A 24,915-nucleotide genomic window follows, 5' to 3' on the forward strand; every position below is an offset into this window, starting at 1 on the left:
CCCCCGCGGCCCGGGCGCCTCTTCCCTCCCCCGCGCCCTCCCTGGGCCTCTCCGCCCCCCGCTCCCCTCCGCCGTCTCCGACGCGGGTGTGCGGAGCGGCGGAGCGGAGCCCGCGGCCCCTGCTCCCGGACGTTTCTCTAGAGGCCGCGCCCGGGGTCGCACAGCGGCGGGATGTGAGTGTGCAGGGGACGGGGCCGGGAGCTGTGACATCGGGGCCCGAGAACGTGGCGCGAGCCGCTGCCTCCGCTTCATTTTCCTCTCCGGGAAGGCACAGACGTTATTTATTTTTTTTCTGATCGTCCGGCCCGGGCCGGTGAATAGGGGCCCTCAGCAGCGCAAACAGGCCCTCTTCACGGGCGGTACCGCGCGGGCCCCCGGCTGCAGCGCTGTCTGTCCGCCCGCGGGACTCCCGCTCAGGCTGGACCGGGATCCCCGGGGAGGCTGCTCCGCCGCCAGCCCCGGAGCCTGGCTCCGCTGCCGCCGCCGCCCTCCTGCCCGCCCCGCCCTCGCCTGGACCCCCAGCCTCAGGCAGCTCCCGAGTGGGTCGGTGTGCTGTGCCCTAGGCCCGCCCCCGTCCCTGCCCGCGGCTCTGGCCTCACACCCCTCTCCCTCCCTCCCCAGTCTCTCTCCCGGGTCCGGTCTCTACGAATCTCGACCCATCCAGACGCCGGCCGGGCCTCTGTGGCTCCGCCCCTGACTCCACCCCGGGCGGCTAGAGGCTGCAAGACCCTAGACTCAGCTGAGCCCCCCACCGTGAGGTTCCGCCTCTCTCTTCCACCTTTTCACACCCCCAAAAGCTCTTGGCCGGCTCTGGAGCACTGGGGACCCTCGACTTGGGAAAAGGGCAGGAGGAGGCTTTGGGGGCGGGGGCCAGGCGGGGGCCGGGCTTATGTGCACCCGCCCCCCCCCCCCGGAGAGGAGTGCTCGGAGGAGGGGGCCTCGGACCCCAAACCTACGACCTCGACCTCGAAGTATCTGGTGGGGAAGCTGAGGTGCAGGGAGGGCCGGGGAATGCCTGAAGCAGAGGGCTTTAGGGATCTTCAGGAAGAAGCTAATGTGACTGTCGGGACCCTACGTGGCAATCCCAGCTCACCCACTTACCAGTTGTGTAATCCTGGACACCACGACTCTCCTGCTGTCTGAGCCTCAGTTTCCTCATCTGTAAAATGGGAAACTGACCAGCTGATTCAAAGGGCACTTTTGACTTTACTGTTTTAGTGCCTCGGAGGGTGAGTATCTCTCTGGGTTTCCCAGAGACCTGTGGACTCTGAGGGCTCCCCAGGCTCAGCCTGTGGAAATTGAGCTCCTCAGAGCCCTCAAACCGGCCCCGTGTCTCAGGGTTGGCCCCTTTCTTCAAGGTGAATGAATGTCCAAGCCCTAAGACCACTGGAATCCAGTTGCAGCCAACTTTCCTGGCAGCTCGTCCCTACACCTGCTCAAACTCACCCATCTCCCAGACTGTACCCACAGCTGTCTTCTTCACATGTCTATGGCCATACTCTCTTCCATGCCCCACTACCCTCAAGTTTCTCGTCCTGGTGTTTAAGAACTGTGCTGTTGGAGGCAGTTTCCTCCAAAGGTAACTCTCTAGTTCACTAGACTCCTGGCCTTCTTTCTGTGTTCACTCCCTTGCATTTGCCTTGTAGTTTCCTCTTCCAGGATCATACTTCTTTGCCTGACATAAAGGATATCTCTGTCTCCTTGCATCTCTGTCTCTTCTGTTATTGGGGAGGGTGAAGCCGCTCTGGTTTGGGGGCTGCTCCCTATGATGCATGGGCTCTTCTGGAACAGGAACAGAGAGGCTCAGGTGCCCAGAGCAGGCACCTTAAGAACACTCGAGGTTCTTCAGAGAAGCTTTATATCTCTGTTTCTAAGCAATTCGACCCCAAGTTTTATGATCGGATGATCCACAGCCCTTGATAATAGGAAAAGAACATTCATGGAGGGATTGTAGGCACTGAGGGGTGGAGCTAGTGGCTGACACAGGGGGTCCTTCTCCGATCTGACACCAGCAACCTTGAGATTGAGAAACAAACAGTATTTGTGCTTGGGAGGACCAGGATGGGCTATGGATAGGGCTGCAGAGAAAGATCTAATGGGCTCTGGGCCCCTTAAGGGTGTTTCCTTAGCTATAACTCATGTGCCTCAGTCCAGACTTCTGCTGGACATTCCACCACTGTGGGTGGGGCCTCTGACCCCCTAAATCAGCCCCAGGCCTCTGGTTAAAGTGCCACCATGGGGGTGGGGGGTGTCACACATTAACTGGTAGCACCCCAGTGCCTGGCAGAGCACAGCCCACCCTTTTTGACAGGTAAGTCCCAGGGCCCCAGGGTCAGTTTCTGGTCAGTTTCAGGTCAGTTTCAATGATGTCTGGAAAGGCCTGGTTGGGGGTGGTGAGTGGGAGTAAGTCCCTGCAGGGACTCCCCTCTTTGACCCCCAGGCTGGGGCGTAGGAGGAGGGACTAAGGCTGTCCGGAACTCAGAACTGGAGCAGGGGCCGGACTCTGGTTCAGCAGCCCTGGGCTGACAGGCCTCTGCTGCCGCCACTGCCACCATGAGTAGGGCTCTGGCCAAGGTACACAGACCCTGGGGCCAGAGTGGGCACCAGACTCAAACAGGAAAAACAAAGGCTCTCTGAGACCTCTGCAGCCTGGCCTCACTCCCTCAGAAAACCCCTTGCCCTAGCCTGGAGGCTATCTGGGAGAATTAGCCCACAGACAGCAGCCCCCCCGATCCCCATCTTTCCTCCCCTCAACCCTAGCCCCAAAGTCAGCCTGAATCCCAACCTCAGCCCTGACCCCAGAGTTAGCTTAACCCCTACGCCTTACCCCTGCCTCCTTATCCCAGTTTGATCTCTAACCCCTGACTGAACCCTGACCCCAGGCTGAGCCTCCACCGGGCCTCAATCCCAGACCTCTTTTCAGGTTCCTAGGCCCCTCTGGAAGCTGTTCAATGCAAGGGGCTGGCTGGGGAAGGGATGGCCAGGCCATAAGTGAGCCGAGGTGCCACTTTTACAGCCATTTCGGCTGCTCATAAACACCCCCCACCCGGATGAGTCACTGGAGGCTCCCAGGCAGCTGGTTGGGGCAGCCCCCTCCCCTTGCAGCAGGAGGTCTGGCTTTCTCACTTCTCAGGGAGGCAAACAGCAGGAAGCAGGGACACAGGGAGTTGGGCTGCCCCATCCCAAGCAGAGAACACTCCCAGGGCAGCTGGGGTTGTGGGATTCCTGTCCCTTCTGGTCACATGATCACAGCCCCCTGCTGCAGTAACACCAGATCCTAGGTATCTCCTAGTAGGCATACCTTGTCTGCCCCACAGGCACAGGGACACACACACTAACCAAACGAGGTGCCCCGAGCCTCCCCTCTTCCAGCTACACTCAAGTCCTAGGGCTCCCCTGGACCCCACTCACCTGGAATCCACAAGACTGTCCAAGTAGGGCCTGGAGCCACAGAGCAGACTCAAATTGGCCATGGGGAGGCCGTGGATAGCCCTGAGCAACTTCTGCGGTTCAGGCCTAAGCAAGGATATTGCTGTTCCGGATAGGAAAAGGCCTGAGTCAGAGCTTTCACTTGAAAAAAAAAAATTAATTATTTTTTTACCAAACTCTGCACCAGCCCGGGACTTTGTCCCAGACCCCTGGTCAAGGAGCAGAGGCAGATCCAAGCAAATCAGTGTTCAGGTGTCTTGGGCTGGGCCTGTCTTGCATGGAAGACACTGCCACTGTCCTGCCACTGTCCATGGGTTTGCCTGCCAGGTACCCAGGCCAGTTCAGTGCCTCAGGTGTGTGTGTGTGCCTCAGTGGTCTTCTCCTTGTCCTGCCAAGCCTTCCTCCGACTAGCTGTCCTTCTATCTGCTCCTGTGTACCCCCTGCCTGCCCCTTCCAGCCTTTTCCACATCTCAGAAATTTCAGGCCTCCATGAAATATGAGCACAACCCCTATGAGTGACTTCATTCAGGTTTTGAACACCTGGAGAAATCAGGTGACAGCCGAGGATGGTTCAAACCCAGGTCACAAGCAGGAAAACTGAGGCTGGGAAGGCCTGCCCTCCAAGCACTGGGCATCCAGTGTCCCCCAGCTAGGAGAGATGGGGATCCTCATTCTACCCAGCCCCTGTCCTGATCCCTACAGACCCATGCCTGCCTCTCTCTATCTGACTCTTTACTCACTGGAACATGGGCTCCTGATGTGAAACCAACCAGGAAACCCTGACAGGCTGCTTGCCCCCACCCCCAGCCCCCGGTCCCCAACTCCCCCCCCCCCAACCCCCGCACCAAGGCTCAGGGCCTGCTTCTGTTGTTGCAGGTCACAGAGGGATGGTGGACAGATGACCTCCCTCTATGGGTCTGCAGAATAAGCTGTAGCAGAACCGGTGCTGAACCTGGATGCTAAGGGTGAAGACGGTGAGGAGGAGACCATGCAAGATCCTGGAACTTCACCTCCGGGCTCAGAGGCTGCCCTTCTGCCGGAGCCCAGCCTGAGCTGGTTTGAGTCTGGAAGTCTCAGGCTCAGCCTGACGAGGTGTAATGATTCACGTGGTAGCTGCTGCTCCACACATTCCAGCCACAACCCCCAGTGCTTAGCACGTGAGGCGACTGGCCTGGAACCACCCCTGGTAGCTGGGGCATGTTCCTAGGGCCCTCCCACCTCAGGGGCGACCTCTCCCCGGGTCTTCCAGGCTCCTGGGGAGGAGGGTAACACACTTCATAGTTTCGAAAGTAACTCTTCAGTTCACAGGCTGGAAAAAGGGGTGGGGAGCTTGTCAATACCTGGTCTCCAGGTAGGGAAAAATGAGGCTTGGAGGGACTTCCCTGGTGGTCCAGTGGGTAAGACTCTGCACTGCCACTGCAGGGGGTGTGGGTTCAATCCCTGGTTGGGGAACTAAGATCTAGCATGCCAAAAAAAAGAAAAAAAATGAAACTTAGAGAGTAGACTTGGACTGGCCAGGGGCACATAGCGAGACTATGACAAACAGGGTTCTTACGGGAACTTACAGGGTTCCTGCTCCTGACCTGGGCTACTCCCAGTGTCTGACTCCAAGGGGTATCCCAGGGCAAGGAGACTATTCCGTGACTAAGGCCATTGGAGGGGCGGGGGGCCAACTTCAGCTTTACAGGTCAGCGGGCAGCTGTGTTCAAGGGGGAAGACCTCCTGTGCCCTCTGTCTCAAACTTCCCAGCGCCCTGAGCTTCCCCCCATGGAGTCTGTCCCTCTTCTGTGCCCACACACACCCCCTGCTCCCATCCTCCCTGGCCAGAGAAGCAAGAGGCTGGGGCTCAGTGCCTGTTCTGTTCTGATCTGTGGATCCTGTTCGTGGCCTCGGTTTCTCAATGTGTCATTAGCAGATGGGCAGTTCAAGGCCTGAATGGGCCACACAAAGTGCCCAAGCCCTCAGGTCCTGGATACAGACCTGGGAATCTGAAAACCTGAGGTCCCTTCTCCCCATCAGCCTTGGGGGCTTGCCTGTGCAGGTCAGGCCATGTTCCTCCAGTGGGGCCCAGCCCAGGGTTCTGAGGGGCGAGTCTAGCCCTCAGCTCCGGGGACAGGAAGTTGTATTTTGGTCCCGGGTCCTGAGGAAGGAGGCAGGGGGAGAATGGCACCTCAGACCCAGTCATGTTTACTCGGGCCCGGCCCCCTCTGAGCTCAACAGGCCCATTCATTGGGAGCCCCATAAACCCTTCGGGGCTCCCTGAGGTGCACAGCGCCTGAACGCCAAGCCTGGCTGCCGCCCCCAGACCTGCTGGAGGCTGTGGGCAGCAGGTGGGGCATGAAGGAGGTAAAGCCGGGAATGGCCATGGGGGACCCAGACATGCCTCGGCTTCCAGAGTTTTGCCTTGGAATAACGGTTTCTGCCCACGTGCATTGTGGAGCAGTTGGGGAAATCAGAGGGATCTTCATGGCTGTGTTCCCTCAGACCAGGCTCCCGAGAGCGTGTCCTCCAAGCACATGGACTTCAAGGCAAGCCTGATGCTGCGGTGGCCCAAACCAGAGCTGACTTCCTGGTGAGGACCCCACGCCTGCCCCTGGGTTGTCCACAAGCCACACCCTGGCAAGATGGGCATGGGTGTGCAGCCCTCTGGGGTGGAGGGAGTCCCTGGTCATCTCCAGCGCTCTCTTCCTCATCTATTCAAAGGCAGATCTTCATGAGAAGTGGAAATGTGAGGACTGGATGGGTCGCTGAGAGATGAGGTCCTAAGGTCTGCTCACTCGCAGATCAGGAGGGGTGGTTCATATCAAGGGCCCCACCACGCGGTCCTCCAACTCTGCTTATTGTCCTGTGGTTCCTTGAGATAGGAGGGATGCAACAGCATTTAGTGAAAACAACTGTGGGTTGGGGGTCTGATCCCACCTGACTCCTGTGTGACCTTGGAAAAATCCCTTCTTTGCCCTGGGCTTGTGCTGACCGGACTTAGAGAGGATGCAATCCAAAACTCTGCTCAGCCCCCGGGGTTCCATGCTGGGCAGGGAGGGTGAGGGTGGGAGCAAGACTTCCAACCCCAGACTGCGTTCAGTAGCTCCCCCACATGCACGGGGGTATCCTGGCCATCCGCTCAGGGACCCTGGCTGGGGGAAAGAGCGGAGTCTCCTTTCCCTGACGCCTTCCAGGTGGAGTGTGACTTCCCGCTCCAGCGGTTGTAAAATCCCCTGAAGCCTGGTGGGTCCCTAGTGGTGGTAGGAGGGCAGGGCAGGGGGAAGGGGAGGGGGTGGGGGTCTTTGCCTCGGAATACCCCCCTCCCAGGCGTGTTTGACACGTGTTTCCGCCTCTCCCGGCATGGGCTCCTGCTGCTGCTATTTATAACCTTTAAGAGCTCCTGCCGGCTGCAAAGTTTTCTTAAACTCAAAATATCACCGAGGTCCTGGGCACGCGTTCCAGAGGCCGGCTGAGCCCTGCGGTTTGAAGGGACGAGGCGGCCGGGGAGCAGGAGGGAGGAGTGGGAAGGGGGTTAGCTCAGACCCTGGGTCTCGCCTGGGGGCAGTGGTGGGGAGGCCTGGGGTGGGGGAACCCCTAGTACTTGCAAGTGGGGGTTCTACTTGGCCTGGAGGGACCCTCTATGTGGGTGGTCCTTGTTCAGACCAGGCTATTTGAGGACTGCTGGGCCATCTCTCTATGGGCCTCAGTTTCCTCTCATCCTGAAAGCCTCAGGGCCCGCTAGCTGGGCGAAGCGATGAACTGGCAATGACACTGGGAACATCTCGGGCTGCGACCAGGGCTGTGTCTGCCTGGCTGTCCAACACCCGGCAGGCACAGAGCCTGGCCCAGAGGCGCCGTGGACGTTGGCTGAACTGGCCAGAAGGGGAAGTACTTTGGGGAAGTTTATAAAGCTGTGTGGGAGAGCGATGTTCAGAGAGGGACAATGGCAGACCAGAGGTCACCCAGACCAGGTCCCCAAGCCTTCCCAATACCCAGGGCCCTCTCGGGCTATGAAATAGGCTGAAGGGTCCCAGCTGGGGCAGGTGAGTCACCACCTTGAAGGAGGATCCAGGGGTGACTGAAGAATGGCTTTGCATGGCTCAGAGATCTCCCTGGAGCCCAGAGGGGGCACCGGTCACCAGCTGGGTTCGGGGAGGACTGGATGCAGTTCAGAGCCACACACCCAGCTCCTCCTGTCCTGGGCCACTGCTCCATCTCTGAGGCCCCTCTGCCTCCTCAGGAGTGAATGAAAAGCTCAAGCCCCATTTCCTAGCGGGAAAGCAGAGGCCCCGGGGACCATAGACTCAGTCATGCTCTCCACCGGGAGGCTGGTGGTGGTTTATCTTCCCCTGCCTCTGCGGCACCCCTTTCCTTCCCTGTCTTCCTGAGCTGGTGTTGGGGGTGCGGAGGCAGGGAACAGGAGTACTGACCTCTGGGCCACCTAACATATCCCGCCCCCTCGCAATGCCCTTTGCCCCACAGTCGGCTCCAGAAGCCATTCCTGGCCCAGGGAGCAGAGCTGGGTCCCAGATAGAAGGGTGGCCACCCCTGCCCCTCCCACTCAGAGCTCCACATACATTTTCCAATTTAAGCATGACCACAGAGGGCTATTTGGGGGTGGATGGGGGCAAAGAAGTGATGACCTAGCAGAGAGAGGAGCGGGATGGGAGAGAAAAAAAAGTATTTTGGAAGGTCAGGCCTCATGGAGCCGCTCCTTTGATCAGATGACTTTCTGTGGCCCTCCTGAATCAGATCACTTACTCCTCAAACGCTTGAGTCCTTATTGTGTGTTGGGCTGGCTTCAGAGGCTTGGCAGCCCTGCTTTTGGGAGCCACTTCCCTACAGGCCCCACTGCCCTGGGGTTCCCATTGCCTGAACCCTGAGGAGTCTCTGCCCGTCACTGCCCGACTTGCCCTCCTCTTCACTTCCTGGTGTGGGGGTTCACATGCTCTTCAATGTCCCCTTTGCTCCTAGGTTTTCCTGCATCTGCTTCTGTGAGACCTCAGATGATGGATTCTTGCCCCTCTCTTGAGAGACTGCAAGCCCTGAGAGCAGGGACTGGGTCATCTCTGTGGGTCATCTCCAAGCCCTGTCTCATCCTGTGTCTCTGAGGGAGAGGAGAATTACTTGCTGGAGCTTTGGACTGCCCCTTGCCCCTCTTATCTCTCGGTTTCTATGGAGACGGCCTCCCTCTTCTGAGCCTCAGTTTCCCCATGAGGAGGAAGGGAATCCCAGGATCTCAGAAGGAGCCTCCTCCAACCTCTGGACACATCTCTTGTCCTGTGGTGTTAGAAAGTTCTTCTCCAGGGAGGCTTATGAGGTTAAACCTGACGGACTGGGGGGAAAAAAAGTGTTAGTTGCTTAGTCATGTCCGAGTCTTTGTGACCCCGTGAACTGTATCCTGCCAGTTCCTCTCTCCATGGAGTTCTTCAGGCAAGAATACTGGAGTGGGTTGCCATTCCTGTCTCCAGGGGATCTTCCAAACCCAGGGATCAAACAGATCTCCTGCATTGAAGGAGGCTTCTTTATAGTCTGAGCCTTCAGGGAAGCTAGGGAACAGCCTGAGGGTCAAGCCAGGGGGGCTGGAGTCCAACTCCTAGACAGGAGACTGAAGCTTGGGTGGCCTGGGTCTGCAGGGAGTGTCCACTCCAGTGCTCCAGGCTAGACCAGCCCAGCTGAACCTGTGGCCTCTGTCCTCAGTACCTCAGTAGGAAGATGGGTCTGGGGAGACCCCAAGGCCAGCAGGGGGCTGTGGAATGGGAGAGGGCTCCTGGCTGGAGCAATCGATGGTTCCTCTTGGTTCCTGACCCCAAACTGCATCTACACTGATTATGGGGATTTTGAGCACGCTAGGTGGGAGGTGGGCTGAGGGAGGGGCCTGCTACGCCTACCAGAGACCAAGACTTCAGAGGAGTGGGGCTTGCAGGCAGGCAAAAGTCCCAGGAGGCAGGCACAGGAGTCCCCCAGACCCTCCTCCATTATCTGCAGCCTTGGAAGAGCCCTGTATTCATGCAGAATTCCAGCCGATTGTTCCCTTGTTGACTTGGTGCTAAACTCTAAGCTCCCTCAAAGAAGCTCCAGCCTTCTCTGAGGCACTGTGACCTGGGCAAGGGGCAAAGGTTGGTGTGAGTGGGGGAAGGAGGAGGCTCATGTCCAAAGATGCCCCAAACTGACTGCCGGAGGGGTCTGTGTGTCTGCCGAGCTGACCCAAGACCCCATTCCATTGTACAGAGTGGGGAACACTGAGGTGTCCAGAGGGGAAGTGTCTCCAGTAGTCAGTGAGGGGCCAGGATCAGAATGGGGGTCCCCTGCTGGCTCTGATAACAGATCCCAGGACCAGAGCCTCGATTAGCTTTGGATGGGACATAATGCTTTGATGTTCCCAGCACTCCATACATCACCCCAAAAACAGCTTCTCCAGCCAGCCGGGCTGCAGACTTCTCAGACACAGTCTCTGACTGTTAGCTCTGGCTCCAGAAAATAATGAGGCTTCCTGGAGCCAAGGGTCTCAAATCTAGGTTTTGCAGAGAGCTGGGGTCTGGAGATCCTCCCTCTGTCTCTGCTCCAGGCCTCCACGCTTGGAGGTCCCTGGGCTGGCTTGAGGAGGTCACTGTGCATTCCCCGGCATTTGTGAGTCTGTATCTGCCGTGGTCTCCCTGCAGCTCTGCAGCCCAGAGTGATGGCCCCTGCCTGTCCCCCGTCATCCCCTTCGCCCTCCCACTGTCTGCTCTGGGGTCTAACATCTGGGAAAGGAATGGGTCGGGAGCCTTCCAGAGAGTCCTTTCCCACGAGAGCCGAGCTCTGACCCCGCTCCTTATCTGGCCTGGGCGTTCCAAGAACAACACAGATGCTAAGGCTCGCAGGCCCCGAACCTGGGGGCACTGACCTCCCCAGGCCCAGCTGCTCTGCTCTGGCCTCTGTTTCCCTCTGTGAACGGGGTGGGGGTAGGGATGGCTCTCCAGGGGGTTTGGAGGGGAGGCCGTGGAAAGGTTCCAAGATTGTGGATGCACACGCTCAAACTCACATGCATGTGCACTCACGCTGCCACCCAGACCTCATCAGGCAGGCCTGCTATGGGGCCCTCATTTCTCTTGCCTTTGCCTTTCTCCTACTTCCCAGAGCTTCTGATTCCCACCCAGAGCTCTTCCTATACCACAAGTTTGAGGGTGTGAGGTGTTAGGAGTGTGTGTATGCAAAGGCACATGAATGAGTGTACACTCATGTGCAAAGGACATGTGTAGGCAAAGGGTATGTGCACCTGGGTATGAAGGTGTGTGCAAAGGCATCTACAGAGTGTGAGGGTTTGTGTTTAAAGGTGTGTGCATAGGAGTGTGTTGGCTCATGGTCCGAGCACCTGCGGGTGGGCTTCCTGAGTGACTGTGAGCCTGTGAGTATGTATGTGCGCATCAGTGCACACACACACTTTGTTGTGATTCCTGTCGGCCCCAGAGTTGGTAGAAAGGGATCGGGGGTTGTGGGGGCTGTTCAGGGACCAGTGGGTGTCTTCAGACAGACAAAGACACACAGTGAGGGCGGGTTAGCCTGACCGGGGGAACCTGCGAATGTGTGTGTGTGTGTGTGTGTGTGTGTGTGAATGCGCATGTGTGTGTTGTACTTCAGACATAAATACAGCGGGTAGGCGGGCCGCAGATATATAAATACCCACACCGGCAGGTACGGGAATTGACCCTAACTATTTCTGGCCGGGGGCTTGGGCCACTTTTTGTGCAGCTCCACACCCTGAGCCACAGAGGGTGTTTGTGTGGCCACTGGAGGCAAGGACACAGCTGGTGCTAGGTCGGGTGGGGTGGGGACAGCCCAGGGTCTGGTGGGGCCACCACCGCTAGATGCGGTCTGCAAGGGGACGGGGAGGGGGCCCGCCCGGCCGCCACTGCCCTGGCTACTCTCATCCCCACCTCACCTCCTCGTCACCTCCCTGCTTTCACCTCCCCCCACCATCCCTGTCCGCTGCCCTACAGTCCTGTCACTGCCTCCTTTAGCTGCCCATCCCACCCCTTCTTCCCGCATCCCAGTTTGATGAGCCCTTCTTGTCCACTTGGGGCTGCCTTAGGGGGAGTGGAAGGGAAGAATGAATCTGCCTTATTTTCGGCTCAGGGCTGAGGCTGGAGGCCGGAGCGTTGTGTGCACACGCATTGTCCTTGTCCGCAGGCTCTGCGAAGCTCCATCCTACCCTGGACACTCCCTTTGTCTCTGACCGACCTCAACGACCCTCCCGCCCCTGTCTCCACCTCAGGGTCATTGGGTCCGTCCCCACCTCTCTGTCAGCCTCTGTGTCCCGTCTCTGCCACAGTCAGGGTCCCCATCTCCAGTTTCTCCATGACGGCCCAAGGGAGCTGGTTCCTCCCTGCAGCTAGTGTGAACTGTTTGCCTGAGACAGTCGGTCCATCCAGTCAAACAACCACCCAATTCAGACTCCTCGTCTGACTGACAGGGTTTTTTTTCCCCCTGCTAAATTTACTTGCATTTTTGACTGAATTGGCCATTCAACAGAGGTTGTGTCCACATGCCCTACCCCGCCCCACACCAACAGATGAACGAGCTCCCAGATGGACACGCACACAGATCCAGGCGCGCCCAGGCATGCTTCTTACAAACGTGGGGTCACAGCCTCGTGGAACACACGTGAGCACACGAGACAACACACACCCGCATGATCACACCTCGTGTGTTCCCATCCTCGTGCTTACAGGGATGCCATTTGTTACACACAGACTGCACACATCTACCCGCTCATACACACATTCATACCTCATGCCATGGGGTTGGCGACTGTACCCCCTCGGACCCCTTCTGGGGCAATCTTGGGGAGATGGAAACCTGGGCAGAGCCCCCACCCAGCAGCAGCCTAGGGCAGCCGGCCCCTCTCCTCTGAGGCCAGCTCACCCTCCTTCCTCCACCCTCAGCCTCTAAGTGGTCATCTCGGGCCGCTGCCGAGCCCCTGCAAGCCTCAATAGCAGCTCCCAGACCCTGATCCTAAAAGGGGACTCTTTTTTTTCTTCCAAGGACAATAAATATTTGCTCTTTGGGAAGCTGCTGGTGGGAGGGTACAGGGTTTGGCCCAGCGGCGGGGAATGTCCAGGGCAGTTCAGGGAGGCCGCAGGCCATGCTGGGGGAGGGGCCGAGCCCCTCTAGAAGCTCCACCAGCAGGGAGAACGGGGGAACCAGAGCTAGGCTGCACCTCACTCCCTTCCCTGGGACCCCAGCATCAAGGCTCTGTTTTTTCCATCCCTTTGTGTAGCATGTTGGCACCCTCTTCTCCTATCCCTCCCACCTCACACTCCTCTCCCCCAAACCTCACCCCGTGAAAGCCGTTTTCCCACTCCCATTCATCTTGTCACCCCCACCCCTTTCTCACGCACTCAGATTTCCAATCTACCTCCTTAGACCAGCCATTAAGGACAAGGCTGATGCCCCCCCAGGCTGGGTTCCTGAGTGCAGAGCACACCCCCCCCCAAAGTGGACCCCCGCAGCCAAGGCTGTGCCCTCCTGCAAGGAGAATCAGTCTGGACAACAGTGTCCCCCATGAGGCGCTGGTCCCTGGAGGCTGCCTCCTACCCACCCCTCCCTCATCCTCAATTGGGCTCCCAAATATAGCGGCCGTGGCCACAGCCGGCCAGGACACCACAGCCCCAAGCGTCAGTCCTGGGCCGGGATCAGAGGGGCAGGAGCTGATTATAGGTCCCTGGGCCAAACCCAGGGCTTGCCTGCCAGCCCGCTGGGCCCTGCCACCCCCACCCCCAGAACCACAAGTTTGGAGCATCTGGTCCCCGTCAGCACAGTGGGCAGAGGGAGGGGCCTGAGGGGTGTGTTTGGCCTGCAGAGGACAGAGTTGTCTGTGTGTGGTGTGGGGGTGGCGAGGACAGGCTCATCACTGCTCAGGGCCAGTGACTGTCCTCCAACTTGGGATCACTGGGCCCCACCCACAGCCATTGTACAGATGGGGAAACTGAGGCCCAGAGGAACCAGGACCTGTAGGGGTGGGTTGCAAGAGCGGCAGAAGTCTCCGGCCTCCCCCTTGGCCGCTGCTTCCCATCTTTCAAGGCCTGGGGCTGTGCCTCCGGGAAGCAGGCCACATCCTGTTGGTGGCAGAGCAGCCCTGCTGGGAAGTCCTCCCTGGAGTCAGACTTTCACCCAACGCTCCAGCAGCGTGGGATGGCGCACAAATTCCTCTCCTTCTCCGGGTCCTCGTGGCTGCCTCGTGCCGCCTCTAGCCAGAGAGGCTGGGCAGCTCCTCCTGCCCCTCCTGGGGCCTCGGTCCCCTCATCTAAGCAGTTGGGCAGAGACTAGGGGCTCTGCGTAGGGTTCATGTTTATGTGCGCCCAGCACGTCGCGGTGAGCGCACATCCGTGTGGGTACATGCATGTGCCTTGGTGGGTGAACTGCCTCCCATGGGCCTGCCCCCGCCCAAATGGGGTCCCCGGGACCTGCTGCACAGCAACATTTGACCTACTTCTAAGGCTCTGGGTCTGGCCCAGGCCGCGTTCTTGACTCCTCCGGGAAGTTTGGGCCCGCGTCCCAGCCCAGGGGCCTTGGGCCAGGAGAGGCGGTCCTGGGCGGGCCAGGGCGGCCTGCGGAGCCTGTGGCCTGGGGGACAGGGCACGTGGGGAGCCTGACCCTCCTTCACTGCCTCTGGTTCCTGGGCCCCAGGGACAGCTAGGCCTTACCCATCCCTCCCTCTCCCCACTCCGCACCGTTCCCTCCATGTGGCCACCATATTCTGAGCTCACTAATTGGCTGTGACAGGATGAGGGACATTCCTCAAGCCCCTCTGAACACTGGCAGGAAGGTCTGCCAAGCTCTCCCCCTCCGCTGTTTGCCAGGAGTCAATCTCTCCCCAGCCCCACCCTTGTCTACACCGGGCAGCAGGCAGAGCCCATCTGGAAAACCAGTGGCCCCTTTCGTGGGTCTGGGTTCTGGGGTCTAGGTTTGGGTTTATGGGTCTGGAGTCTGGGTTTTGAGTTACTGGGTCCTGGGTATTGAGTCCTGGATCTGGACTCTGGCTTCAGAGTCTTGAGTCCTTGGTCTGGGGTCTGGGGTCTGGGGTCTGGGTGGCAGGTCGGGGTTGCACACCCTGGGTTTTGGGGTCTGGGTCCTCAGAGTGGGGTCTGGTCGTGGGCTCGGGGTTTCAGGATCTAAGTCTGGTCAGATCCTGAGGCCTGAGTCTGGGGTCTGGGTTTGGCGTTCCAGGCTCCAGATTTGGAGTCTTGGGTCTGAGTTGGGATCCTAGGTTCTGGGGTTTGGGTTCAGGATTCAAAGACCTGTTCCTGTCCCTTCTACGCCCCCTGCTGGCTGGTCATCACGGTCAGGTCACTGCCTGTACCTTCCGACTGTCCGCACAGCTTCAGGCTCTTGAGGGGAGTCTCAGAATGGATGGGAGTGTAGTGAAGAGCAGGCCTGAGCTGAGGGGGTGGCAGGTGGGTTGAGGGGCAGCTGCTGGCTGCACAGCTGTCTGGGACGCCCCCGGCAGACACCAGAACTGTCGCTCCATCAGCAAATCTCCCCTGGCCCTACTGGAGGGATGGCGTGTGGCTTCCTGTGAGAAGTCGATAAATTGAGATGTTTGGGACATCAGCTCATCCAACATTTATGGAGTGCCTACTGTGTACAGCAGGCTCTGTTCGAGACCCTGTAGATATACAGCCGCGGAAGACCAGAAAATCTTCCTATGCAAACTGACGTTCAAGGGAAGGGGGGCACGTAAGAAACAAGGGAACAGCCTCATATTAGTGCAAGAGTGGGGAGGTCAGGGAGAGAGACAAGGCAGTGGAGCTGGTCCAGAGCAGTCTGAAGAGGGCGCTAAGTGCAGGTGATATCTCACTGAGACCTGGAGGTGACAAGGAGCAAGCCAGGGTCCTAAACAAGGACGCCAGGAGGAGGAAGTAGCAAAGGCATGGGGGATGGAAAGAACTAAGGAGGCCAGTGTGGGTCTCCTGCCTCTCTCCATGGGCCCCTCAGAAGTCGAGGCCCGCATGTTTCTCAGCTGCTGGGAGGGGAGGGGGTAGGTAAGGTGGCTGCCCCCCAGAGAGGGCTCTGGAGTGTGCCATCTGCATTGGATGGGCCACAGCTCAGACACTGGAGCTGGGGGAGTCAAAGGAGAAGGATCCAGACTCCCTCTCTTCCCGCAGGCTCTGCCAGAATCTTGTCTGCTGGGCTGTCATTCCTGAAGGGCATGGCGCCCAGGCTGGGGCTTGGGAGAGAGGCGTGAGCGCCAAGCCTTGTGTGGCTTGTCTTTACTCTCCATGCCTGTCTCTCCCTGTCATAAAGCCCCCACCCCTGTTCACCTACCTGCCCACCGCCCACCTGCCCGCCCCGATTTCCTCCTGTCCTCCACAGTCCATCTTGCTGGAAGTCAAGGGGGCTGATCCCTGCAGAGTCCCTGCTGGGGGCTGGACATTAGTAACAGGTTGAGAGTGGCCCTGTGGGGAGAGTCTAGGCACCGCTGTTCCCAGGAACCAGAGCTCTGACAGTCAAGGGCCCAGGTCTGGCCTCCATCTGAGTCCTGGGGAGGGAGTGGAGGATGGCTCTGTACACGATCTCCCCACCGCAAGACTGTATCTACTCTGTGCTTGAGGGAAGGGGACCAAGACCCCCCTTCTTTGATCCCCTCACCAGACAGAGGAAGGTGGTGCTGTGTGGCTCTGGTGGGCTGCCTGAGTCTATGTACCCCATCACAGACCTGGGACCCAAGCTTCAAGGAGGCTCATGTCATCATCTCCTCCCATGCTCGCTGATGTTGAGTGGTTGCCGGGGGATGGCAGTTGTGTACGGATGGATCAGTGAGCTTGGGGGTCTGGGCGCCCCTGTGTATGTCCGCCATGTTTCCCCCACGATGAATGAAAGGGGGTTGGGTAGTGTCTTGTTGGCTGTGCCTGTGGGTGGCTGGAGTCAGTTGTCCTGAGGTCAGCAGAGAGATCTCTCTCTGTGTGTCCCCCTCTGTCTGTCTTCTTCTCTTATGGTATTTCTGACTGGTCTCTGAGGACCCTCCCCCACCCCTTTCTTTCTCAATACTCTTGCCAAACATCTGGAAGAAAAGTGAAAAACTTGCCTCTCCCCCAGCGCCGGATGTTGTCAGATTTCCAGATGTGGGGTGTTCTGCCCTCCAGATGAGGGGAGGACTGTCCTGTGTTCCAGCAAGGAGGGGACCCAGCCCCACCCCTGGACCGCTGTCCCCCCCTCACCAGGAGCCTGAGTGACAAGATGAGAGGGGACCTGGGCTCCGCAGGAAGACCTGGGGGCACCCAGGTGGAGTGAAGCCTCCCCTCCGGCTCCACCCCCAGCGCTTCCCTATCCCCGGGGGCCTGGGGGGGTGCAATGCCTCTGAAGTTTCTATCAAAGGCTCCAGGCATTTAAAAATAACAGGGAACACCTCCTTCCCCTCCTCCCCCCTGCCCCAGCACAGATTCCAGGCAAGGAATGGAGCCCAATGTGTTTGCAAGATGTCCCCACACTCTGAGTTCTGTGCCTGGAAGGGCTTCTTGCCACCTCCGCCCTCCCATCTCCCCCAAGGGTCACCCAGCCAGGCTGCCCAATGTCACCGCCATCCGCTGAGGGCTAGCACTTCAAGGTAGCACTAGGGGGTAGGAACAAGGTGGGGCACCCCGGGCTGAACACCCTGGGGGCACCCCTCCCAGCCCCCTGGGGTCCTTCAGAGACACAGACCCTCTCAGGGCTCCAGCTAAAAAGTTGGCAGAGGGCAGCCTGGGGTGGTGGCACCAGGAGGGTGCAGTGGGGCCGTGCCTTGAATGTGCCAACCAGAGGAGGGGCGAGGGCAGAGGGTATAGGGTGTGTGAACAAGGGTCTGGTGGGGAGCAGGCCCTGAGGTGTGAGGGGAAAGGGGGTCGTGGAAGAGGGGCCATAGGAAGCAAGGGAGAAACCAAAATGCTGACCTCGGGGCCAGGCAAGTGCCGAGGCAGGAGGCGGTGGACGCTGTTGGGCTGCTGAACCAGGCTGGGTGATGGCCCTCAAGGGAGCGGACCCCCTTTTACTGCCATTTAAGGGTATTTCCCAGAGACGGGGGCTGCAGCTGCCGGCGAGCCAGACGCTCACACAGACACAATAAACACCCAACCCAAACACACAGAAGCAACACTCACGGACCAGAATGGGCCCCACAGACACACGGACCCTCCTACCAGAGATACGCAGAGACCCTCCCCCCTGCATGCAAACACCCAGACAAACAGACAACAGATGTGGACAGACGTGGCCCTCCCTGTCCGACTCTGTGTAGACACAGGAAATTCGAGGTGCAGGTGGGAAGTGTAACCCAAGGGGTGCCCTTAGGTAATCCCCATCCTTCGGCATCCAGCACAACACCCAACATGCCCTGGGTCCATCCTCCCGCACCTGTTCAGTTTATTGACCTCCTGAGGGACAGCAGGCCCTTGTGTGTGTGTGCGCGCGCTTTTCGGGGTATGCATGCGGGCTGAGCAGTGACCTCTGTCTACCCCTCCCCCTTCTCTCCTCAACAGGTGACTGGGAGGCCTGGAGAGCCCTCCCTCTCCCCCACCCATTCCTGAGCTTGAACAATGCCCTTCCCAGGCCCCAAAATAGCCCCTGAGTCGATCCAATGTCCTTTTATGGCCCTGTCCCCATTGTGCCCTGCAGGGGTGGGGCCGGGGTCATGAGGTGTCCAGGCGGGATAAAGGCACGGGATAAAGGCCGGTTGCAGGAGGCTCACCTACCCTGCTCTCGGCTTCCTTCTCTCCACCCCCATCTCTGTGCTCACAGCCTCCATGGCTCCCAAAAGGCTAGATCCCAAGAAGGATGAGGCCAAGACAGGCGCCAAAGCAGCTGCAGCTCCGGCTCCCGCACCTGCACCCGCACCTGCACCCGAGCCTCCCAAGGAACCTGAGTTTGATCCCTCCAAGATCAAGGTGGGTGTGGAGGCCGTGTTTTAGGTAGGAAGGGAAGGGTAGGTAAGTGAGTCCCAAAGTGGACCTACCCAGTGGAAGAGTGGGCTCCAGAAAGTGAGTACTGAGCTCTAGCTGAAAGCTTCAGCATCAGGAGGGCTGCAGCAGGAGAGACAGTGGTCAGACAGCAGGCAGGACTGCCCCAGTGTTGCTGAAGGGGCTGCCTTTTTGGTGGTTGGAAACTGACTCTCCCCTGTCCTTCTCCCTGGACCTCACGTTCTTGGGGAATCCTGGGCCCGCCTGTGTCCCCCACCCCTGCAGCCAGGCAGGGACTTCTCTTGTCACACTGTGGGGTTTTAAGTCCATGCCAAGTCCCCCGGGGGGAGACGGGGTGGGGAGCAAACAGAAGCAAGGCTTCTGCCCAGGCTGGGTCACAGTCACCCCCGCCAAGGTCCCTGAGCCCCAGAGCTGGTGGAGCCTCAGCTTTGAGGTGGTGATGCTGAGCCACAGTCTGGGTAGGTCAAGGAGAAAGTTGGTCGTGGAGCTGTGACCAGTGGCCCCAGGAGCCCTTCCCCGGCTTGGCTCGGAAGTCTTTCTCAGAGTCTAAACTTGGAGAATGCACCGTGACTGCCACCTGTGGCATCCACATAGTGGCACGCACCCTGTGTCCTGCCTGCGTCTGTTCTTGGCTGGCCACCGGCCACCGCTGCCCTGGCTGCTGGCAAAGGGGCCCCATGGAGCCGTCCCAGTCCTTCAAGGTCCCCAGCAAGACTGCAGCCAGTCCTCACAGATCCACCTCCGCTTCCCAGATGGCTCCAGTGGTAAAGAACCTGCCTGCCAACGCAGGAGACACAAGAGACTCAGGTTCGATCCCTGGGTCAGGAAGATCCCCTGGAGGAGGGCATGGTGACCCACTCCAGTATTTTTGTCTGGAAAATCCCATAGACAGAGGAGCTTGGTGGGCTACAGTCCATGAGGTTGCACAGAGTTGAACACCACTGAAGCGACTTACCACAGCACACAGGTTCAAATCCCAAATCTGCTCCATTGCCATCACTGCTCTAAGGCTTGGTTTCTTCAGCTGTGAACTGGGACACTAAGCCCTCCTCACAAGGCTGTCGGGAACCATTCACAGCAAGTGCTCTCTGGAGTTGGCCCTGACCCTGACTACCCTCAGACCCCAAGTGTGTATCCCACAGGCAGAGGGTTGGACAACCGCGGGGCTCGTGGTGGCTTTGTGTGGTCTCCCCAGATCTGAGGTTGCAGATTCGCCCTTGAGCAGAGGAATTCATGAGGTTTCTCCTGGGAACCCTGCATAAAGCTATGCCAGGACCCCAGGGCACCTAATCACGGCAGGCTTCCTGGTGGAGGGAGCTTTCAGGTGGCCAGAAACAACTTGGTCGGGTCTTCCCAACACAAGGTTGAGCTGGAGGGCTGGGAGGGACAACCTGGCAGGGTGGCTGGGGCAGGATTCCACTCTGCGCTGGGGTGCACCGGGGTGGGGACTCCAACGGAGCCGCAGTGGGCAAGGTGCCAGTCAAGTCCCCCTCCCCCAAGCTCCTTTCCCTGGTGCGCCCTTGACCTTCGGCTGAGTGACTGCAGTGATAAAAATAGACCTGGTATCAAGTGAGGAGGGGGAAACTGGGTCCCAGGAGGCCTCCTGACCTCAGGTGCCCCTGCCATGGTCTTGCAAATGCTCAACAGCTCCGGCCCTGGCCCCCTACTGTGCCATGCTGGGGGCTGCCCTGGGCTTGCAGATGGAGGTGTGTGGGACTCAGGTGTAGCTGGGGCCACGTGAGCAACAGTGACCAGCCTTGAGGGCTCTGGGGGAAGGTCAGACACACACAAACAGGTGTACACACAGGTGTGTGAATGCACATGTTCATCACACACACCCCTCCTGTAGATGAGCTCTTATGTTGCAGGGCTCTCTGGCCTGTACCCTTGGTCTGGCCCCTCCTGCCACCTGCCACCCCCTCCCAGTGAGATGAGGCCTTTCCATCTCACTTACATAGACAGTCTTGCCCACTGGGCCCCAGGCCAAACATAGCTGGCAAAGCCAGTGCAGTTGGATCTTGTGGCTTCAGGCACATCTGTCCAGGACTAGGGGGTCTCAGGTAAGGCCCACCCTGGGCTGGAGATTCGGGGCATGAGGCTTCCCTCTGGATCACTTCCCCAGATGAAGCCTAACCGGTGTCAGGGTCTGGGTGTGCACAGACCCAAGGCTGTCAGGTAGGACAGATGAGGAGGGGTAAGGAGGTGGGGGGTGGGAATCAAGGTGGACTGCAGGAGGTCCTGAGCAGTGGAAGCTGGGATCCTGAAATGTGCACAGGTTGGGGCAACCGAGGGGTTGAGGCCCCGGCTGGCCACGGAGTGGAGTGACCAGGAGGAGGCCTGGCCCCATCCTCTGAATCCAGCACTCAGAATCTGGGGGGTCTCCTTTCAGATCGAGTTCACTCCGGAGCAGATTGAAGGTGAGTGTGTGTGGGGGTCTTGAACCCCGGGGCTGCAGGGCTGGGTCCCGGGTCCCCAGGCTGAGAGTCCTGCCGGCAGTGTGGATTCTGGGTGGAGTGGGGTGGGCTGCCTCTGGAAGTGTCCACAGCTCACGCCCCCTCCCGGCAGAATTCAAGGAAGCCTTCATGCTGTTTGACCGCACGCCCAAGTGCGAGATGAAGATCACGTACGGGCAGTGTGGGGACGTGCTGCGGGCGCTGGGCCAGAATCCGACACAGGCCGAGGTGCTCCGCGTCCTGGGGAAGCCAAAGCAGGACGGTGGGTGTACTCAGCCTGAGATGTCCCCATTAGCGCCAGTCCCCGGGGGAGACCACCATCGCTGGGGTTGGGGGGCGGACAACATGGGAATCTCCTCGCTGTGCACTCCTCTGACCCTCCCGTTGTCTGAAGGAGAACCTGGAGCCCAGCCTCAGGGGATACTCACAGGCAGTGATGGCTCCTGTATCATCTGGCCGCACGCTGATTAGCCAGGCTTCCTGGTCATAGGGGACTGACAACAGCTCAAACCAGCTCCAGGGGAGGTGTGAGACCTGGCCTGGGTCTCCCACCTGCTCATCGTGTCCCTCCTGGCCCCCTGGGCATCCCTCTGTGGGGGCAGGGCCAGCTGCCCTCATCACTTTGGCCAGAGATGGTTGCCCACCTGGCCCCAAGGAAGACTGAAACCCAAGCCCCAGCCGCAGATACAAAAGCCCCAGACAAGTTCTCTGACCCGCCCAGCTGCTCTTGACCCATCCCAAGTGGCGGGGAGAGTGGAGTCTGTAAGAAAAATAATGAGGTGCTAGGAAGAACTGCTCCCCCAAAGGAGAACAGAGGTGCTAGACAGCCCACAGTGGTGCCGCTGTCCTTATGAACAGCAGAGGACCATGTGAGTCATGCATTTCTCAGCTGACTGTAAAGTGCCAGGTGCTGGTGGAGCGCTTGGTAAATGGCAAACTGGTGTAGAGCACCCTGGGGAGCTGGGTGAGGGCAACAGGTCCTCATTGTCAGACATGGTGAGGGGGCTGCCCGCCCACCCCTCAGAGCCAGGTGCTCGGCCGTCTCTCCACAGAGCTCAACTCCAAGATGATGGACTTTGACACGTTCCTGCCCATGCTCCAACACATCTCCAAGAACAAGGACACCGGCACCTACGAGGACTTCGTGGAGGGGCTGCGGGTCTTCGACAAGGAGGGCAATGGCACGGTCATGGGTGCTGAGCTCCGCCACGTGCTGGCCACGCTGGGTGAGGGCGGCCTCCTCCTCACTCCCACCCCACCTTCTGGGGACATCTGGGAGAAAGCACACTGTCTCCCGCCTGCTTCTCCCTTGTGAAATGGAGGGTGAAGCTGTCAAGGTGCCTCCATGTCAGGAGACCTATAAAATCTATGCGGGGAATTTAGAAATTTAGATGGGGGGTAAAGAAGGCCAGTGGGTGCAGCTCACAGAACTGGAAGGGCTCTGGGGATGAGGCAGGACAGGGTGGTGCACCCAAGGAGGGTCAATCAATCCAGTCCTGGTGTTTGTTGCCTCAAGGTCAAATTCCGGAGCCGAGAAGGTACTGTACCTGCTTCTTGGGCATCCTGACTCCCACCGTCAGGGGCCTGGCTGGCAGGAATGTCCCCTTCTCAAAGAGAATTTTTCCTACAGCAAATATTCATTGAGCTCAGATCGTGTCTGCTCAAAGCGACCCTTCCTGCGTCAAACATTTATTGAGTGCCTGGTGTGTGATCAGCCCTGTGCTGGTCACTGAGGTTATGTATGTGTGTGCGTGTGTGTGTGGCTGGGGGAGGTAGGAGGTGTGAGGGATACTGCAGTGGGAGCTCCAGTTGGGGGACCGGCATGGCACACAAAAGCACAGAGCCAGGAAAGGGAAGGGCCAGCCTTGTCTGGGCAGCAGTGGTGGTGTCTCTAGGTCTCCTCCATGATCATCCCCAAGGTCCCCAGCTCTATCCTGCACATCTTTCTTGGTCTCCTCTTGATGGAGGGAGACTCACCAGCCTACTGAGGACAGGGGCAGTCTGTGCCAGTGACCTAAACACCAAGATGGTGCTGTCACGGACAGAGTCTAGGCTCAGAGCGGGCACCAGGCTTGCACCCCAGGCCTTGTTCTTTTTGACTTGTCACTGATTCTCCTGGTTTCAGAACTGAGCAGTGACAGCCCAGGCTTTGGGGTGTACCAATTTGAGGCATGGGGAATACTGGAGAGGCACACCCACCTTCCAGAGGCAGTTGGGGGTCCCCCGACCCTTCACACCTCGACGGTGCTGACTCAGCTTTCCACTCCTGCCAGGTGAGAGGCTGACAGAAGACGAGGTGGAGAAGCTGATGGCAGGGCAGGAAGACTCCAATGGCTGCATCAATTACGAAGGTAAACTCAGCAGGCAGGGAGTCTGCTGGGGGGAGACATTGGGGTCCTAGGGCCCCACCCTTGGCTACGCAGGGCCGAACCCTGTGGCTCACTCTTTCCTTCTTTCCAGCGTTTGTCAAGCACATCATGGCCAGCTGAACCTCTCGCCCCAGGTGAGATTGCCCTACTCCCTTCCAAACCTGTGACCGCCTTTGCCACCTCTGCTGATGTCGGTCCTGTGGTCCCCCTCCCGCCTCTTTCTTCCAGCTTTCCTGTTGCCCCCTCCCCAGCCCCAGCAACGCCGGTCCTCAGCTGACATCCCGCTGCCTGGCTGTCCCCTCCACTGTAACCTGTGACCACCTTTGTTCTCAGGGAGCCCCGGGGGAGGCGGCGCTGGGGGCAGCTTGTCTTCTATTCGTGATGTGGACACCAGAGGCCTGGAGTTGTGAAGGGACGGAGGGGAGCACATGGAAACACCTACACGGGCTCTCTCCGCACAACCCTGCAGACCGCCCTGCGGGGCCGTCATCTCTGCCATCAGGCTATGTTGGCCAGTGACTGCATCGCTGTCTCCACTCCTTGGGCCTCATGAATAAACGGCTTCTTTACTTCCTCCTCCTACCTTCCTTGCTTCCTTTTCCTTTCTTTCTCTCCTTCCTTCCTTCTTTTTTTCTTTTTCTCCCTGGCTGTGCTGGGACTTCATTGCAGCACACAGGTTTAGTTGCCCCACAGCATGTGGGATCTCAGTTCCCTGACCAGGGATCGAACCCGTGTCCCCTGTATTGGAAGGCAGACTCTTAAATCACTGAACTACCAGGGAAGTCCCTGCCCTCCCCCTCCCGCCTTCTTTCTTCACTGTAGCCCTTTGGTCGACTTTTGTAAAAATCTACAAGCCACATAGAGTGCTGCCGCCGCCGCCGCCAAGTTGCTTCAGTCATGTCCGACTCTATGCAACCCCATAGACAGCAGCCCACCAGGCTCCCCCGTCCCTGGGATTCTCCAGGCAAGAATACTGGAGTGGGTTGCCATTTCCTTCTCCAATGTGTCAACGTGAAAAGTGAAAATGAAGTCACTCAGTCGTGTCTGACTCTTAGCGAACCCGTGGACTGCAGCCTACCAAGCTCCTCTGTCCATGGGAGTTTCCAGGCAAAAGTACTGGAGTAGGGTGCTATTGCCTTCTCTGCCACATAGGGTGAGCTCTGGACAAAACGGGGGGGAATCAATTCAAAATCTCGCCTCCCGGCTTGTCCCATCAAAAGGTGCCATCTGGTGTGCCAAACCCTCAGCGCCTGCCCACCAGGATGCCGAGCTGAGCTGGATGAGGACTGCCTCCCCTCCACCCCGCACTTCTGGAGATGGCAGCTGTGCTCTGGCCTCTAACAAGAGGATGTCCCAGTAGCCTGAGAACCCTGTGCGGGGTATCTAACCCCACGACCAGCCATCAGGGAACTGCGGGGCGCTGGGCCGAAGCCACCCATGTCACAGGTGGGGAAACCAAGGCCCAGAGCGGAGAACGGCTTTGCCTGAGTCACACCGGGAACTGGTGGTGGGGGAGGAGCCAATATTGTCCCCAGGCTGTCAGGGCTGAGGAGGCCTTAGGTCCCTGCCTGACACGGATGGACAGTTGAGGTTCTGTGCTTGTGGTGTGATTCTTGGCCAGAGGGGCAGCACCCCAGGGCCACCAGTGGTTCCTCAGCCCTGGGCTTCTCGGCAGAAGACAAGTGTGAAATGACAACCGGGAGTGCCTACGCCCCCCGCCAGTGCCAGCCCCACTGCCACCCCCGGTCCTGG

At 58.9% G+C, this 24,915-nt stretch overlaps 1 protein-coding gene across 3 annotated transcripts; it reads left to right on the plus strand.

Annotated features, from left to right (window-relative positions):
* Positions 1–18,102: 18,102 nt before the first annotated feature.
* On the plus strand, positions 18,103–23,743 carry MYL3 (myosin light chain 3). 3 transcript variants are annotated; one of them, XM_081525906.1, is made up of 7 exons: positions 18,103–18,308; positions 20,731–20,758; positions 20,907–21,056; positions 21,847–22,020; positions 23,068–23,145; positions 23,255–23,297; positions 23,497–23,743. In XM_081525906.1, exons 1-6 carry the CDS (start codon positions 18,168–18,170, stop codon positions 23,281–23,283), a joined length of 600 nt encoding a protein of 199 aa, XP_081382032.1. In that variant the 5' UTR covers positions 18,103–18,167; the 3' UTR covers positions 23,284–23,297; positions 23,497–23,743. The 3 variants fall into 3 exon arrangements, with proteins under 3 accessions (XP_081382032.1, XP_081382034.1, XP_081382033.1); XM_081525908.1 differs by lacking the exon at positions 20,731–20,758 and having other exon boundaries at positions 18,103–18,332; XM_081525907.1 differs by lacking the exon at positions 20,731–20,758 and having other exon boundaries at positions 20,887–21,056.
* The last annotated feature ends 1,172 nt before the right edge of the window (positions 23,744–24,915 follow it).

This window comes from Giraffa tippelskirchi, chromosome 9 (assembly GCF_054371585.1).
Source record: "Giraffa tippelskirchi isolate mGirTip1 chromosome 9, T2T-mGirTip1v1.2.pri, whole genome shotgun sequence".
Taxonomy (NCBI): Eukaryota; Metazoa; Chordata; class Mammalia; order Artiodactyla; family Giraffidae; genus Giraffa; species Giraffa tippelskirchi.

Coding starts and splice junctions, on each gene's coding strand:
- MYL3 (XM_081525906.1), top strand. CDS start 18,168: ATGGCTCCCAAAAGGCTAGATCCCAAGAAGGATGAGGCCAAGACAGGC. Junction 20,759..20,906: donor CACTCCGGAGCAGATTGAAG/GTGAGTGTGTGT, acceptor CCCTCCCGGCAG/AATTCAAGGAAGCCTTCATG. Junction 22,021..23,067: donor CCACGTGCTGGCCACGCTGG/GTGAGGGCGGCC, acceptor CACTCCTGCCAG/GTGAGAGGCTGACAGAAGAC.